The following is a 17531-nucleotide window of genomic DNA, read 5'->3' on the forward strand; positions in this document are numbered from 1 at the left end:
CCCGCCAGTCCCGGAGCCCATTTATAAAATAAACACACCAACTCTTATATTATTTAAACGCTCAGCCATTAGCTCAGGCCTACCATTGTCTAGCTCTTACTCTTAAACTAAGTCCAATTTTGTTAATCTATATGTTGCCACATGTTCTGTGGCTTTACCTGTTGCCTCTACATGATGCTCCCTGGACGGCAGCGGAGTTTCTCTGCGTAGTTTTGGTGCCTGTCCTGGCTCTTGCTCTAGACCAGGCTGGCCTTGAACTCACAGAGATCCCCCTGGCTCTGTTTCCTGAATGCTGGAATTAAAGGAGGGCACCACCACCGCCCGGCAGTTTCAGGATTTTTTTTTTTTTTTTTTTTTTTTTGAGACAGGGTTTCTCTGTGTAGCTTTGTGCCTTTCCTGGAACTCGCTTGGTAGCCCAGGCTGGCCTCGAACTCACAGAGATCTGCCTGGCTCTGCCTCCCGAGTGCTGGGATTAAAGGCATGCGCCACCACTGCCCGGCAGTTTCAGGATTTTTATTTTTTACATTTTATTTATTTGTGGGTATGTATTCATTCATGCATGTGTGGAGTTCAGAGGACAGCTTTTGGGACTCAGTTCTTTCTTTCTCCCAGGTGGGTCCCGGGGACTGATCTCAGGCCGAGGGGCTCAGTGGTAAGTGCCTTCCCCCTCTGAAGTCACCTCTCCACCCACACATAGTCTGTCTTTCTGGCTTTGTTAGGGATCAAACAGGGCATGTTGGGCAAATGCTCTCTCACCATGTTAATACACTACATGGCTCTGGTCAAAAGTTCAGGCCGGGACTGGAACTTTCTGGATTTGAAGTCAGCTCCATTAATGACTCCCCAGGCAGGATGTTTATGCTGCCTCCGAGCCTCAGTCTCCTCATCTGTGAAAGGAGAACTACCCCATGGGATGGCCGTGAGAAGTGGGAAGGCATCCATGCAGGAATCCCAGGCTAACTTCCGGGCAGCATCCTAATGCAATGTTGCTGAGCAGGGGAAGAGAAGGGGGCCTGCCCGTCACAAACCAGATGTTTCTGCCTAGTCCGCTGCAGCAGCCACAGACTATTTAACGTGGAAGCGTACTCTTGCCCTCTTGGGGCTGTGGGGCTCCTGACTCTTGGCTTAACAATTACCGTTAACGTCCCAGGCTCAGTTGCCCACTTCCTCATCTACTCAGTGGTCACTTTCTGGCCCCTGCTGTACAGGCCCTAGGCTGGAGGCAGGTAAAGCCTCACTGGGCCTTTATTCCTCCTGTGAAATGGAGAAGATGAGGGTAGCTTTGGAAGGATGTAGCGGGCATTACAGCAGATCTTAATTATCCCAGGACACAGTGCTCTCAGGCTGAGGCCAAAACACTGAAATTATTGCCACTGTTTCCAAAAAAGGCAGTGGAGAATATCAAGACCCTTAAATTAAAGCAGGGTGCCCAACACCATGCCGCCTTAGGACTGTATCACTAAGGTAGTATTTTGGGTCTCTCTTGCCATGACAAACCTTAGGGAAACCATTATGGTTCACCTTTCTCTCCCAGTGCCTACAGCAGCACCTAGCACACACAGTGAGGACTCCATTTTTTACATTTTAATTTATTTCATATTATGTATACGGGCATCTTGCCTGCAGGTATGTCTGTGCACCATGTGTATGCCGTGTCCGTGGAAGCCTGAAGAGAGTGTTTGATTCTCCTGGAACTGGAGCGGCAGCCAGCTGTGATCTCCCATGTGGGTGCTGGGAATTAAACTTGGTTCCCACTGGAAGAACACTCAGTGTTCCCAACCACTGAGATGTCTCTCCAACGCTTTAATTCACTTCTCAGAAACACCTTCAAAACAAACACTAGGATGATTCATATTTTAGAGTTCCAAAATGGAAGCATAGAGAGGTTAAGCAACTTGCCCAAGCTTTCTCAGGGGCAGACGCAGAGTCTGAAGCTGAGGTGACCCTTGCTAGCTGAATGAATGAAGAGAGGAGGAGGCTGGGCACAGAGTTTGGGGTCTCTGGGTCTGAGGGGTAGAATCAGAGCACAAGCCAACCCTGTCCAGCCGTCCACGGTTCCCTAAGTGGGGGCTGAAATGTGGGAGGTAGCAGGACCCTAAGGTTAAGCAGAATGTTAAAATTTAGGGTACCCAGCTCCTAGGCTGTCGGGAAGTTGGGATTGATGGAAACCCCGACAGTGTAAGTTCCCTACTGTCCCCGGGGAGGGCCAGAGGACTAGAAAGAGCATATTCTATAGCACTGAGGGCTGGGCTGGGCTGCCTGAGCTCAGTTGGTAGGGGGCTTGCCTAGCGTGCCAAGCCTGGGGCTGCATCCTCAGCACCCTGTCAACCAGGTGCAGCGGCACACATCTGGAACAGGAGAGGGGCTGTCCGCTCAAGGTCATCTTCGGTTGTATATCAAGTTTCAGGCTAGCCTGACATTTATAAACTCCTGTCTCAAATAACACAACACCTGTATCAGGCTGTTAGTAGCCAACATCTGATGAGTGCTTCCTATTGCCAGGTAATTCACAAAGTCCTTTATATGTATTATAGAATGCAGAGGGTATATTCTACATTATAGACTGTGTAAGTACTTTGTGAGATCCACAAGGCTAGTAGGACCATAAAGTGAAAAACAGAAGCTCAGGAATGCCACACCTGGCTCCAGGTTCCAGAGCTGAAAGGCACATCTCCTGCTGTTCCCATCTTCCCAGTATTTCACCGCTACATGCCACCACGAAGCTGCCAACATTTAAAAACAGTTGTAGTTTGAGGACTGTGACTAAGAATTTAGCAAATATGCAGAGCTCAGCGAAGGTTGAAGGGCCCTGTGTGTGCAAGACTCTAAGGACAGGGCAGTGACCCTGGAGTGCTTCTCCATGGTAAGCACAGCCCTGATCACTGGGTGAAAGGTCCTGCCAGGTTATGTAAGCTCCACGCCTGCAGCCCGCATCTGGCCAGTGGGTGGGAGTTTAGAAAGATCCAGAAGACCCAGTCTAAGATGAGTAGGTGTCTTTGGAGGAGGCCTAGCATTTGGCTAGGCTGACCGAGAGACCTCAGCCAGCCTATTTCTCCCCCCCCCCCCCCCGCCACCCCCCCCCCTTCACTTCCTTGGCATCTCTGTGTAATGTCCTTTCCCTGATGCCTTATGTAACTGTGCAAAGAAGGTATCCTTATCTTCCTTTCACAGGTGAGGACACTGAAGGGGAAACAGGTTAATGATTTCCCTGAGCCATAGGACCAAGGAGTGGCAGGGCTGGTTTCTGAACCCAGGTCACACCTTGGTCAGAAAGGAGGCAGATCCAGGAAACTGTGTACTCGTGAGGTGGTTTGAGACCCAGCAGCAGACAGAGAAAGGTGAAGGAGATAAACTTCTGAGTCCTATGGGAAGGCAAAGGCCACATGGATCCGGTTTAGGCTTATCATCCTCTGCCTGATACCTTCCATGGCTCCTCATTACATAGATAAAAATGTAGCATTGTTGATACGGTCTTGTGGGATTGGGCCTGAATTCCTTGCTAGCTTTGCCCATCCCTCTGGAAGATTCTGTGCTCTTATACTTTTTTTTCCCTCCTAGTATGAGGAGTTTCTCCTCTCCACTATGCTGCCTCCCCTGCCTGACTTCTATTACTTCCTCAGAGAAGCCTGCCTTGACTATCCACACTCCACCAAGCCTCTCTGCTTCCCATGCTCCTGGCCCTGCTGCCCAACCAGAGTCACCAGACACACAATCATTCACCATGTGAGCCACATCTGCCTGTATTTCTTTGCAGCCTAGCCCCAAAGCACATGGTGAAGGACACCTGGGGATGGATGGTGTGAGTGAACCAAAGGCTCGGCTGACCTTGGAAGGTGGGATGGGAGTAAGGGCTGAGACTGCTGGGCAGATCTGTAGGCCTTACAAAGAACAGCACCCCAGGAGAGGGCCGGCCCTCCCTGGCCAGGAACATGGGTGAGCAGGGTCACTTTGCCCTGTGCTTGTTTGTAGGCTGTAAGGGATGGCCTTCCAGAGCTGAAGCCCGGGTGTGGAAGGTGAAGCAGTCCCCGCGGCTGAAGGGAGAGATGGGCAGCTCTGTGAAAGCCACCATGGGTGTGATCACACCCCAGGTTCACCCTAGGAATCTGCCTCATCTTTGCCACATCAGGCCAAGGCTTTTATTTATACTCATAAATCAAAACTGTTGTGAATGCTTCTGAACAGATAAGGAAACCTAGGTGGAGAGAGCTGAAGTGAGCTGACCCATGTCCCACAGGGACTCCTGAACCCCGACCTCTATACTTCTCTATACTGTAGCTCCCTCAGAGGCGTGGACCCGCCACACCTACCCTGTCCAACACTGTGTCACCAGCCATCTGTGGCTGTTTACGTTTCAAATCGGAATGAAGTGAAACGGAAAACTTAGTTCCCCTTGGGAGGTAGAAGCAGGAGGATTGCGAGCTGGAGGTCAATCTGGGCTACATAAGTGAGTTCTAGGTCAGCCTGGGCTATATAGTGAAACTGTCCTAAAATACACGGAGAAAACTCAGTCCCTCAGCTTTGCAAGCTCCACGTCAAGTGCTCATAGCCACAGGTGTCTAATGGTTGCCACACTTGACAGCACAGACAGGGAGCCTTCCTGTCACCTCACAGAGTTCTGTGGAAGCAGACAGGCCTCAAAAACCCTTGAATTTCAATAATTAACAGGTGCAGCCCTGAGGAGGAGGTCAGTAAGTAGAGCGCTTCCCTGTCATACATGAAGCCCTGGGTTTCATCCACAGCACCATGTAAAACTGGGCTTGGTGGCACATACCTGTAATTCCAGTGTCCACATGGATGTTAGACCTGGGTATGGCAACATATATCTACAATTTCCAGCACTCAGGAGATGGAGGCAGAAGGATCAGGAGTTCAAGGTTAGCCTCCTCTATGTAGAAAGTTTGGAGCCAGCCTGACCTATGGGTGAGACGTTGTTTAAAAGAAATTAAGCAAACAAACAAAAAATTAAAAAAAAGAGAACAGGAGCAAGGCATGGTGGTGCATGCTTTTAATCCCAGCACTCGGGAGGCAGAGCCAGGCGGATCTCTGTGAGTTCGAGGCCAGCCTGGGCTACCAAGTGAGTCCCAGGAAAGGCGCAAAGCTACACAGAGAAACCCTGCCTCAAAAAACCAAAAAAAAAAAAAAAAAAAAAAAAACAACACAATAAATCAAGGCTAGCCTGGTCTACATAGCTAGTTGCAGGACAGCCAGGGCTACATAGTGAGACCTTGTCTAAAAAAAAAAACAAAAACCAAGCAAAAAACCCCTAGTCTCTTACTCTCAATCCAGTATACTCTCTGCTGAAGCCAAGTAACTCCTGTGTATTAGCTCAGGCTTGGTCAGAGATCCCTATGAGGACAAACAACACTAAACCAAATCTATAAATGAAAGCAACACTTTAGTACATATATAACAGCAGTTGGTATTCATATTATATAATAAACCACCACAAATAAATAAGAAAATATTACCTCAGTTTAGAAACTCATAGAAGAAATACAAATAGCTTAAAAAATAGGAAAATATTCGGAATAAAGATAGGCAAGCAGAATAATACAGCTTTTCTTGCTTGTTTATTCCAAAAGATTGGAAAAGATGTGGGATGTGCATGGTCTTGTACATTGGTGGGACATGTCAACAGCATTGTGTTCAGCCTTTTTAGGAGGCAGCTTGGGGGCATCACAAACCAATGTGCAAATTTGCAAACAGCCTTTGACTCAGTGAGCCTTGGGCCTGACGCAGGACGGCTGACTCCAGATCTCGTGCTCTGAACCATGACTCCCCTGTGAGTGATGGTCAGGCTTGGTTGAAAAGGGCAGAGTTGGCAGATTATCCAGAGAACTGTGGACCTGGCCGTGGGAGGCTTAAGCAGGATGGATTGCCGTGGGTGAGTTCTTTGGAGTCTTTATCTTCTTGTGTGGCTGGCTCAGATGGCAGCAAGGAGCCCAGGACAAATCAATATGTCCTTGGTCAGCTGCTTTGGTGGCTCGGCTGCCATTCCGGTTCTGCAAATAATTGGAGCCAGTCACCGGTGAATCAGCACTGCCTGCCCTTGGCACGCTGGGCCAGGAAGGCTGCTGTGTGAAGGCGGCTCTGTGCTGGGGGGTCAAGTGACAGAGGGCCTGGGCCAGCTGGGTAGCTGCCCTCCAGGGTATTTGGATAAGTGACGTTTACATGCCTACCTTAGTTCCTTCTGTGTCTGGTTCTCTTTTGATCTTCTCACCCTCCATTTCTTTCTTCCAATTAATATGGCCAGGTGTTGTTCTAAGCCCTAGGCAGGGGAGAGTAAACGGGACCCTAGGCTCTCATTTTCTGTGCACGTGGGTGTTTGGTACCCCGAGGACACAGAGTCAGGGGCAGGCATTGTACCAGAAAGGGAAGGATGATGTGATGTGTGGATGCATGAGCTAGTGCTGGGCGGTAAGGGAGACAGGCAGAGAGGGTCGGAGTATTGCTTATAAAACACTCTAAACACCAGGCTAAGAACTTGGCTTTTTATCCAGAGAGAGACAAAAATGTGAAGGACTTTTGTTTATAATATTCTTTTCTTTCTTTCTTTCTTTCTTTCTTTTTTTTTTTTTTTTTTTGTTTGTTTGTTTGTTTTTTGAGACAGGGTTTCTCTGCAGCTTTGGAGCCTGTCCTGGAACTTGATCTGTAGACCAGGCTGGCCTCAAACTCACAGAGACCCATCTGCCTCTGCCTCCTGAGTGCTGGGGTTAAAGGCATGTGCCACCACCACCCGGCATATTCTTATATAGTTAAATGGCAAAAAACTAATTCAGGTCTGGGGATGTAGCTCAGTGGTAGAGTACTGGCTTAGCATATGGAGTTGGGGTTCCGTCCCCAGCATTGAATAAACTGCACATGGTGGGACATGCCTGGGAGGTAGAGACAGGAAGCTCAGAAGTTCAAGGTCGTCTTTGGCTACATAGCAAGTTTGAGAGCAGCTGACTCTGTACTGGATCGGGTCTCAAAAACAACAAATCTATTCTATTATGAAAATCAACAAGGGCCAGGAGTATTTTCTTCTAATGAACTCGGGCGTGCCTGCGTGTGTGTGTGTGTGTGTGTGTGTGTGTGTGTGTGTGTGTGTGTGTGTGGTGCTGGCGCTCAATCTCCCTGTGCTTTGCAAATGCTAGGTAAGTGCTTTCCCACTGAGCCACACCCCACCCAAGCGAGCCTGTCTTTCCAAAGCTTCTCCTCAGGTGGAAGCTTCTGGTGACAACCCTTGTGGGTGTATCCCTCCAAGATCCTTTTCTATGCTCACATAAACAGCTCTCATGTTTCTTCACAAAAACAAACTTATCCTTTACACATTGTTCTGTGAGAAATGTGGCCACCTTCCGCCTCAGCACACACCAGTCTCTCAGGAGCCCATTGATGTCACCTGCCTTGACAGGACACTTCTTGAACTGAGTGCTCAGGATGGAGGCAGGGACCAAACCCAGTCCTGCCCTGGAGGTCTCTGCCTTCCTCCCAGTGTGTCCCTATAACACACAGCATGCAGGGCGGGCTTGTCTGCAGACAGAGCCTCACTATGTAGTGCTGGCAGGCCTGCGACTCATTATGTAAGCCAGGCTGCTTTGTGTATGTGCCTTCCTTCCCATGCACGTGCAAGTATTACAGTCGGGTCATTTGTGAAAAGGAATTTTGAGAGCTGGGTGTTGTGATACATGCTTATAATCCCAGCACTTTGGACGCTGAGGCAGAAGGATTACTGTGAGTTTGAGGACACTGGGCTACGTAGCAGGTACAAGGCCAACTAGGGCTGTAGAGTGAGACCCTTGTCTCAAACAAAAGGAATTCTACACAAACATTTTTTTGATGTAGGGGTCCTGTTTGTTAGCTAGGCTGGCCTGGAACTCTTAGCTGGAGCAGTTTCCTGCTTCAGCCTCTACAATGACTAGAAGTATACACATTAAATTGTGAAATTAAAAAAAAAATTATTATGTGTGTGTGTGTGCGTGTGCGTGTGCGTGTGTGTTAAGTGTCAGAGCATGCACACCATGGCACTCTTGGAGGTCAGAGGACAGCTTTCAGGAGTCTGTCTCTTCTTCCACCACGGGCTCTGGGAATCAAACTCAGATCATCAGTCTCCCACAGCAAGCACTTTTACCCACTGAACAGTCTCTTTAGCCCAGCGAATATTTATCATTCTGTATGGTTGTTGTATAGTCACTCATCCAACCACCCACGCACCTGTCCACCTGTCCGCCCATCCATCCGTGTCCACACATCCATCCATATATGCACCCACTCCTGTATCTGTCCACTCTGTACCCATCCATCTATATCTCCGCATACACATACATCTGGTCACAGTTGCATCATGTAGCAGGCTTTGAACTGGGTAAGAGGACCCCGTGGATGAAGTGTTGGACTGTGCAGTCCCTGCTATAATGAGACCGAGTTGTCAATAGCAACAGGAGGCTGCTGCTGTGTGCTGAGGGGTGGGAGGTGGCCACACAGTATATCCATGGCCAGAGGCAGTGTCCTAGTTAGCTTTCTATTGCTGTGATAAAGACCAAAAAATTGGGGGATGAAGGGGTTTATTTGGCTTACACTTCACCACTGAGGCAAGCCATGGTAGGAACTTGAGCAGAATAGGAATCTGGGGCAGAGACCATGGAGGAACATGGCTTACTGGCTTGCTTCCCATGGCTTCCTCAACCTGCTTCCTTCTACAACTCAGGACCACCTGCCCAGGGGAGGCACTGCCCACATCAGTCATTAATCAAGAGACTGCCCCACAGACTTGTCTACAGGCCAGTCTGATGGAGGCCTTTTCTCAGTTGAGATTCTCTCTTCCCAGATGACTCTCGCTTGTGTCAAGTTAACCCAAAACTCACCAGCACAGAAGGTGAAGATTCTCTATGGTGCCCTGCTTCCTCCGGTTACCCTTCTGTTCTGATGGCTGTGGTCACACTCAATCTCTTCATTCTTGTCTACTCCTTCCCCATGCCTGAACCCTTGCTGACCTTCACTTAATCTAATCGAGAACCTTGCAGAAGGCATTCAATCCAATTAAAAACACTGAGGATATTCAATGGGTGGGATGTCCTTCTTGGACTCTCTAGTTTTGACCAGGAATTTGAGTAACTTAAAGAAAATTATCGGGGGGCTGGAGAGATGGCTCAGTGGTTATGAGCACTGGCTGCTCTTCCCGAGGACCCGGGTTCGATTCCCAGCACCCACATGGCAGCTCGCAGGCATCTGCAGTTTCCATTTCAGGAGATCTGACATGCTCCTCTAGCCTCCTCAGGTGCCAGGCACCAATGTGGTGCACAGAAGAGGTAAAGCATATATACACATAAAAAATAGACAAATAAAAACTTCTTTTGATAGTCACTTACAGAGGCACAGCCATGCAGCTTTGTAAGTCTGCCCAGCTGGCCCTTTTCTTCATATTATCTGTTCTCTAAGCATGCTTTTCCTAACACTTGGGGTTCACTGCTTGTCTAAAGTTCTCCGCTTCTGCCCTGAGGCCGTGGGTAGGCCCTGTGGCTGACCTCCATGTCAGCCTAACTCAAGGCATGGCTTTCTCTCTTTCTGTCTTCCTCTTCCAGGCAGTTCAGAAGAGTTGTGTTTTGCCACTCCCAGTTTTCCTTTGAAAGTGTAATAGGACACCTTCCAGGAGTCTTTGTCCATGATAGGTTCTGGTCGTCAGGCTACATGCAGCAAGATCTCTACTGCTAAGCCGCTCTCCAGCCCTTGCTGGCCGGCCAGCTGCACAACTCCGAGTGCTGCAGAACTATCGGTGCTTCCTGTGAAGTAGGTCTGTCCCCTTTCTCGTCCCATCACTCTCTCTCCACCCACAGGACTGGCTCCAGCCTCCTGCCTCTGTCCCCGTGTCTTGCTCCATGGCCATGGCCAGCCTGGGGGACTTGCTGTAGACCACGATGGCCTCCAATTTGCAGCAGCGCTCTTGCCTGAGTGCTGGGACGACAAACGTGGGTCACTCTATCAGGGTCCCCCTGCGTTTACAGCAAAATTTAAACTTAAGACCCTCAGGGGCCTTTGTAATTAGTGCCCCTCCTGCTTCAACCTTTCTCTGCCCCTTCTCATTCCATTCCAGTCACACAGAGTCCCCTAAATATGCAAATGTAAGCCTCTGCCCCCAGTGCCTCATGTGCCTGGGTTCCCCGGATTACCGAAGGCTCAGCTGAGATACACCTCTAAGAGGCATCCTTTGGCCACCACATCTGAGTCAGAACATCTGCTCAGACAATCTCCCTACATCTTTCCCCCCGAGACTGCTTGTCTGAAATGGTACTTATTCATCTGGTCAAGGCGTTGGAGGAATGTGAACTGCTGCCAGGAGACTCCCATAGACCACTTGCTCAGATCCCCTATCCCTCTAGTCCTGGGTCTTTCATGGCACATTCTAGAAAAGTTGCAAGGGAAGAAATGCCAGCTTATAGATAGAAAAGTTAAGGTATCTCCTTTGAGGTCCCTTCCCCCACCCCTTCTTTCTTTTGAAGATAGGACTGGCCTTGCTGGGATCCTCTAGGTCAGTCTCCCGAGTCCTGGGATTACAGGCATGTATCACCACACTTGGAGTGCAGCCATCCTGGCAGGGATGAGCTCTGCATCACCTATACTGCTTGCCCTTTATTTCAACCCGAGCCTCATGTCAGTGGCCTAGTGATTTGGGAGGTCACTGGATTTACTCATTCCTTTCCCCAATGGAACCACATTGAATAAGCCTACTTTCCACTTGTCTTATTCACCAGAGTATTGAGGACTGGCAGCCAAGCCTTTCTTGGAAGAAGCTCTTTAACATTCTCTTCTGCGTATGCAAGTCTTCACCCAAGCTTGTGGACTACAAACTGCCAATGGTATATTGGTTAGAGCTCAGGATTGTTGGCTTCAAAGCACGTTGTCCTCACTATAAGGCGTTCCCTGCTGACATTTGTAGACCCCAAGCCTCAGTGTCACAAACTAAGCCCCCATGCCAATGTACCAGCACAGCCAGGATTGTTTGTTTTCCACACAGGGTTTCTCTGTGTAGCCCTGGCTGTCTTGGAACTCCCTCTGTAGACCAGGCTGGCCTCGAACTCATACAGATCGAACCTGCCTCTGCCGCCTCACAAGTGCTGGGATTAAAGGCGTGCACCACCACGGCCAGCCCAGAGGCAGAATTCTAACTAGGGTTGTCTCACATCAAATCTTGCATCCTGTCCTTGTACCACACTTTTTTCACCATCTGGGAAGTGAGAGGGGACACTTCCTGGGTCCTAGCCTTTAGACTGCACAGAGCTAAATGGAGCCACGTCTGATAGGAAAGCGGACTGTTTCCTGTTGGAGTGGCCCAAGGCTACACACAGTTGAAACTGAGGAGACAGTTAGGCCTCCAGCCATCCTTGGCTGATTTGGAAATCCCATCAGGGGCTCAGGTAGCCACAGGCTCTTCCCTTATGGAGCAGGCCTGGGGAGAATGGTTAAGAGTCCAGCCAAAGAATTTAAACCCTGTAGGCCAAGTCTGGTGTGGAAGTGCGAGCCTGTAATCCTAGGGCTTAATCGACAAAGGCAGGAGTATCATCTCTAGCCACACAGTCAGTTTGAAGCCAACCTGAGCTAAAAACATAAAGATACCATGTCAAAACCAAATCAAACCAAAAAGCCAAAGCCAGAGCTGGCAGGAACTCAGCAGCTCAGCAGGGAAAGGTGCTTGCTGCCAAGGCCGAGGACCTAAGTTCCATCTGATCTTAGGACCCCATGGTGGGAGAGAACCTAGGCTGTTCTCTGACCACCAAAGGCACTGTGACACAGGTGCCCATTCACAGAAAGAAATGTAACTTACTTAGGCCTCCATCTCCCCATCTGTAAAGAGACGCCTAGCTACATCAGGACGACTGGATTGGGTCATTTTTCTCCAATCTGACTGTGTTTTCTACTTTATAGGACAATTAAGAGAGGCAAGATTGCCACCCATGCTACTGAAATGCAAGCTCAGAAATGGGGGTCTTCTTTTACATGTCCAAACATAGCAAGTCCGGCGGTGCATCTGCATCTTGAATGCCCATCAGCCCCACTCTTTTTAATCCTCCACAGTGAGGTCCTGCAGGCCTTAGCTCCTGCCAGAATCAAAAATGGCCTCGCTCACCCGTTCCCCATCACCTGAGGCCAGAACAGCAAGTCACTACTATCTGGCTCAAAAAACCAGGTGGTGCCTCCCTCTTTACTCTGGTCTACAGGACTGTGCCAGATTCTAGCCTGGTCATCCTTTCTCTCAATTTAGAATGCGTCCAGGGGTGCTCAAAACTTTCTGAGTACCATGCTGCCTGGCCAGCAGGCCTCTGGTGGCTGCCACTGTCGGCACCCTGGGCACCCTGGGCACCCTGACGTTGGGGCTGCTTTGTGTCAGAACTCTTCCTTTGAGTTTCCTTCTCAATTCAAAAGCCAGATGCCTCCTCTGACCTCCCCATATGTCTACCTGAGCTCTTCAGTTGACTGCAGCCCCCTCTATGATCCGGTTTGCTTGGAGGGGTAGAAGAGAAGCCCACCAGACTTCCCACTGGGGGCCTGCCTGAGTCAGGGCAGAGCCCCTACACATTGGCGGACTGGATGAAAAGAAAACGCCGACAGCTTGGAGAGCACGAGGCTCCCCAAAGTGTCCTCTGCCCCCAGAGCAGTCAAGCTAGCCCTAACTATCCTAGAAACTGAAGAACAAAAGCCTTAGATAACAGCTTGGAACGAGGCAAGCTGGGTCACAAGGCTGCAGGGCTCCGCGGGATCTTCACCAACGGCAACGCCAGGGCAAACGGGAGCCACGTTCAGGGCGAGAACGGCCCGCTTGGGTGTTAGACCACCTCTCAGAGGGCCGTTTTCCTGAGGAATGGGGGGCTCACTACCTCCTCAGCCTGCTGCATTGCTCAGCCAGCTCAGGTCTGGGCGGGACCCGGGCAGGCCGTTCCAGCCTTAGTTTCCAGATGGTTTCTCCTAGCCATTGTTTCTCCTTTCCTTGGGCTCGCGCGCGCTCTCCTCCCGTTCCTGCTTGCGCCGGCCCCCCGCCCCGCGACCTCCCACCCTTCTCGGCCCCCTTCACCCCCACCCCCGCTCTTCTCCAGGAGGCGTGTCCAGCTCCGCTAGTGCACCAATCCGAGCGCCCCGAGCCGGCTCTGCCTCCGCGAGCCCGGCCCCACGCCACCGCCAGCCAATAGAAGTTGGCGTTTGTACAGTCAGACCGTCCAATCACAGATAGGCTGTGAGCCTCGAGCGCCCCGCCCCTGCCGCGCTTGGCCGCTGCTCCTCGGGCGGCCGCGCCGGGGCTTCGGCATTCTTCGAGCGGCGCCGAACCGCGTCGGGCTCAGCCGGCTGCGTCCGGAGGTGCGGGCGCCGGCGCCGCTGTGTTCCTGGGGAACTGGACGAGGCCGAAGCTACCTGGCTGGATCGGAAGGCGCCTCGGGCCCGGTCAGGGCAGGCGTGGCGTGGGGTCCCAGGACTGAGCCGGAGGCCGACCGGCACACGTCCCCCGTCCGGCAGCACCTCCTGGAGAGGTCCCTGCGGAGCCGGGGCGGTCGCTGAGGTGGCTTCCGCTTCCCGGAGCCTCACCTGCGCAGGCCGCGGGGTGCCAGGTGCGGAGGCGTGTGCGCCGCCGGGGCGCCTCCCCCGGCCGCCAGCGGGGCGGAGGCGGGGCCGCAGCCCGGGCCTCCCGCGGCTCGCCCCGGCGTCTCAGTCTCACCGGTCCGCCGGGCCCCGCGGTTCGGGATGCTGCTGCCTGCTCGCGAGCCGCCTTCCACGCTTGCCCCCGCCGCCGGGGCCGCGCCTCGCTGTTTACATGCCGGTGGAGCCCGGGCCCCCCGAAGGTGAAAGTAGCCGGCTCACAGGACTGATTCCTCAGACCCCGGGCTCCGGACTCGGATCCTCTCCTGCCCCGCAGCCTCCGCCGCCATCTGGACTGGATCCGGCTCTGGTGTTTTTGAGGAGGGGGGTGTGGTGTCGGGAAAGGAATCCCGAGGATTTCTGGGATTCTCTCTCTCTTTTTTTTTTTCCTTTTTGCCCTGCGGGCTTAAGACTCAGGGAACTCGCTCATGGCTTTTTTGATGAAGAAGAAGAAATTTAAATTCCAAACCACCTTCACCCTGGAGGAGCTCACTGCGGTCCCCTTCGTGAACGGGGTCCTCTTTTGCAAAGTCCGGCTGCTGGATGGCGGGGATTTTGTCAGTTTGTCGTCTAGGTAGGCATTGAGGCTTTCGTGTTTGCAGGGGAAGGGGTGTGTGTGTGTGTGTGTGTGTGTGTGTGTGTGTGTGTGTGTCGGGGGTGCTGGTGAGTGAGATCTTGGCAAGTGTGGAAGCCTCAGGTGGGGGCGGACAAGGGGCTTCCGGGCGTCATACGTGTCTGGGGGAAGATTTGCTCTAGGCAGTACTTGGGTCCTAGTGAGCTGGCAGTGTGCCAGGCACTTGTCTGCAGGTTACCAGCCAGAAACCTGTTAGGGCCCTGCATGCATTCTCCAGGACACCCGTTTTGCAAACTTGCATGGAGAGAGCTGAATGAAATTTGCACCTTGAGGGAGTAAGTAGGGGTGTCCCAGGCCATCTTGTCACCAAGCTGGCCCCTGTGGCTGTCATATGATTGGGAGCCTGGGCCAGCCACAGGTTTTCTGGCAACTCTCCTCTTTGCTGGGAAAACCCATTCCCAGTCACTCCCTGGATCTGTCTGAAGATGGTGGCTGGATTTGGGGTTGCCCAGCCCCCTCTGTGTGACTGCCCTCCTCTGGCTGAAGCTGGGCTGCTTTGCATTGCAAATGTCCTTGCCAGGAGACTGCCTTCCTCTGTGAAAGAAGCCCTGTAGTTTGGTTTTGTGTCTCTGGCCGTCCTGGTAGGTCCAGCTTCCCAGCTTATGCTGAATGAGATCAGAGTTCTCAGTCTACCCTTTGCACATTGAGCTCACTGGGGTCACACAGTTCTGGCCTGCCTGGCGAGGTCCTTGGAGTCCAACTGATGGGGAAGGGGAGTCATGTTCTGGCTCTTTCTGGGTTCCTGCTCCTCTTTTGCACAGTGGACCACACAGGTTTCCCCATCAGAGTTATGGAGAAAAGTTGCAGTAGATAGGCCCACAACACAGCACATGGCCCAGGGTCTGGGATACTCTACTCCTTACCTAGTCTGGCCTTTGCTCCTTAGGTTTTGTGGGCCTCGTTAGTTAGCTGGAGATGCCTCACTCTTCTGAGATCTCAGAGGTGTATTTTACTGATTGGGATAATGAGTCTCAGAAAGAGGAAGTAAATGGTTGCCAGGGACCTTGCCCGAGTCAGTTGTCAACCAAACTTGGCCTGTTCGGAGACCTGTTCGGTGAACCTGCTGGGAGAAGAGAAGCTATGTGGCCTGATTCTGATTTTGGAATCTGTGCATAGAGTGAGGTGCCTGTTCCATGCACTGGGCCTCCTGTTCTGCCAGGAGCTGCTTATCTGAGGAATTTGGACAAGGGGTGCCCTTTGTGGCGGGGGTGGCTGCAATCTGCTGCCTGTCAAGCCTGTAATCCCTACAGCTACCCCGCCTAAAGGCACAGTGTCAGAGGGTTGTGCTCAGAGAGGGTCCTCGACTCAGCCACTTTTGGGCTTTGGGTGAATTACCCAGTCTCCCTGATTCTCTGATCTCAAGAGCTAGCGATTATTGGTGCTCTGCTTGCCGTTTTACCTCTTAACCCCTGGACTGTGCCATGGAGCAGGAGTAGAGGTGGGGGTCTGGGGGAGCATTTCTACAGAGGTGAAAATAGAGGCTGAGAGAGAGTGGCTTTAACTGCTACCGTGTGCCTCAGAGCCTCAGTTTCTTCTTTTGTAAAATGGGGAAGTAAGACCCACCTTTTGGTGTGAGGGGGATGGAGAGTGTACCATGTCTGGCCAGGGAAGTTGCTACAGCAGTTACTATTACTGTATTGTAATAGTACAGCTCCCCCAACCCCAGGTCATTGGCAGGGGGATGTGGGGAACACGGGATGACATCCCTTAATCAGCACATGTGAGCTGGGCTTGGGCACAGAACCAAAGAATTTGTACCAAGCCCAGGATGTAGTTTCACCTGTCTGCCTAGACCCTCAGCCAGCCACTGTGACCCTACCTGTCAGCTTTTCCTTTGCCCCAACTTGCCCCCACATCCTGGAAAGTCTGGAAAGTTCCGGGACTTAGCACACATGCTCTGGATTTCACCTCTGTTTCCCCTTCTTCCTCCTGGCAAGAGGCCGCAGATTCTCTGAGCCCCACTGAACCTAGGCAGCCTTTCCTGGTTCCCGTCCTGGATAAAGCCTGCGGGGCGGGGGTGTTTGCTAAAGAGGGAGAGCTGGCATTGAGACCCAAAGCTGAGCACTTAGATGCTGGGCTCCAGGGTGCTGCAGCTGTGGCTGCAGAGAGCAGTGATTTTGGAACTTGAGTCACTTTGAAGTGGCTTTGGCTTCTGTGAGCTTTTACCCAGGCAGTGGGGCTCCTAGGTTGCTATTCCCTCTGCCCACATCCCTTCCACATTGATCCTGCAGCCTGGGCCACCCCTCCACTACTATGGCCCTATTGTTTATAAGTTGGGGTAGGGACTGAGGTGATTGGACCTGCTTAGATCCTGGGCCTGGATGTGGCAGCACATCTTCCCAACCCCAGGGACCTCTGAATTGCTTGATGTGCTGTTGGCAGCATGGGTGGTGTCAGATTGACAACAGCCCGAGGCCCCACCCCTGCAACACCCGTCTCCCTAGCTGGTGTTTTCCAGTGTGTTGAATGCCATGGCAACAACTGGTACTCAGCTCTGTCTGACCCAGGTGGAACAGGCAGAACAGGTGACTCCCGAGGTTGTTCCTTAGCCTCATCTTCCAACACTGCCTTAGGAGCAGCAGTTCACACAGCAACCAGGCTGTTAGTACTCAGACTGCCAGGCATAGTGCTGAGTTGTTTTGCACAGGGTATCCCCATTAATCCTCCAAGCCATCTGGAGAGACACTGAGGCCAGAGAGATAAAATCATGTGCTGGGAGGTTACCAGATTATAAATGGCAGTTGGGGAAACAATTCTTTTCTCATAGTGGCTTTCTTCAGTTGTGGATTTGCTAATGCCAGAGACTTACTGAGCTACTCAAATACCTGACCATATGCCCTACTTGTAGGTGAGGACACTGAGGTCAGGAGAGATGAAGTGACTGGATCTCTGGAGTAGAGACAGAACTTGATCGCAGCAGTTCCAGTTCAGAGCCTTGCCTTGCCTTGGTGGCATGAGTGAGAAGCAACTAGAGGCCCATGTGACATTTCAGACTCTACAAAGGCTTCTTTCAGTGGGTTGGGTGGTACGGCAGAATCTGGAGCTGCATAGTTTAGAGGCACTGAACTGGGTTTTGTGAAACTCAAGGCAAATCAGAGCCCCCAAGAGTATGAGGTGAGGAGGGGACTAAAATAATCACTGTATTTGTGGTCAGGCTTAGGCAGTCACTGGGGCACAGTGGGCATTTGCCATGTGTCCTTGCCTGGGGCCAAGTGTACCTGGGAGGGCTTTTGGGTTTGGAGGGTATCCAAGAGCATACAGAGGTCCCATCCAAGTGTGGTGAGTCTGGCAGACG

General features: G+C 51.7%; 1 protein-coding gene and 1 long non-coding RNA gene across 3 annotated transcripts in view; one reads left to right on the forward strand and one right to left on the reverse strand.

Annotated features, from left to right (window-relative positions):
- Positions 1–5538: 5538 nt before the first annotated feature.
- Positions 5539–13008, reverse strand: LOC131908923 (uncharacterized). The gene is made up of 3 exons (XR_009378687.1): positions 12852–13008; positions 6180–6268; positions 5539–6002 (listed from the first exon to the last, which is right to left on the reverse strand). It is a non-coding gene; the product is annotated as an uncharacterized LOC131908923 (long non-coding RNA).
- Positions 13009–13695: 687 nt separating this feature from the next.
- The window catches only part of Eeig1 (estrogen-induced osteoclastogenesis regulator 1), a 33943-nt gene continuing 30107 nt past the window's right edge, over positions 13696–17531 (forward strand). Inside the window, exon 1 of one of the 2 annotated variants that reach the window (XM_059260068.1) lies at positions 13696–14176. In XM_059260068.1, coding sequence (XP_059116051.1) covers positions 14031–14176 — 146 coding nt within the window. In that variant the 5' untranslated portion in view covers positions 13696–14030. The remainder of the gene's footprint in view (positions 14177–17531) is intronic. The other variant, XM_059260067.1, reaches the window with a different exon arrangement.

Source organism: Peromyscus eremicus, chromosome 4, assembly GCF_949786415.1.
Source record: "Peromyscus eremicus chromosome 4, PerEre_H2_v1, whole genome shotgun sequence".
In the NCBI taxonomy this organism is placed as follows: Eukaryota; Metazoa; Chordata; class Mammalia; order Rodentia; family Cricetidae; genus Peromyscus; species Peromyscus eremicus.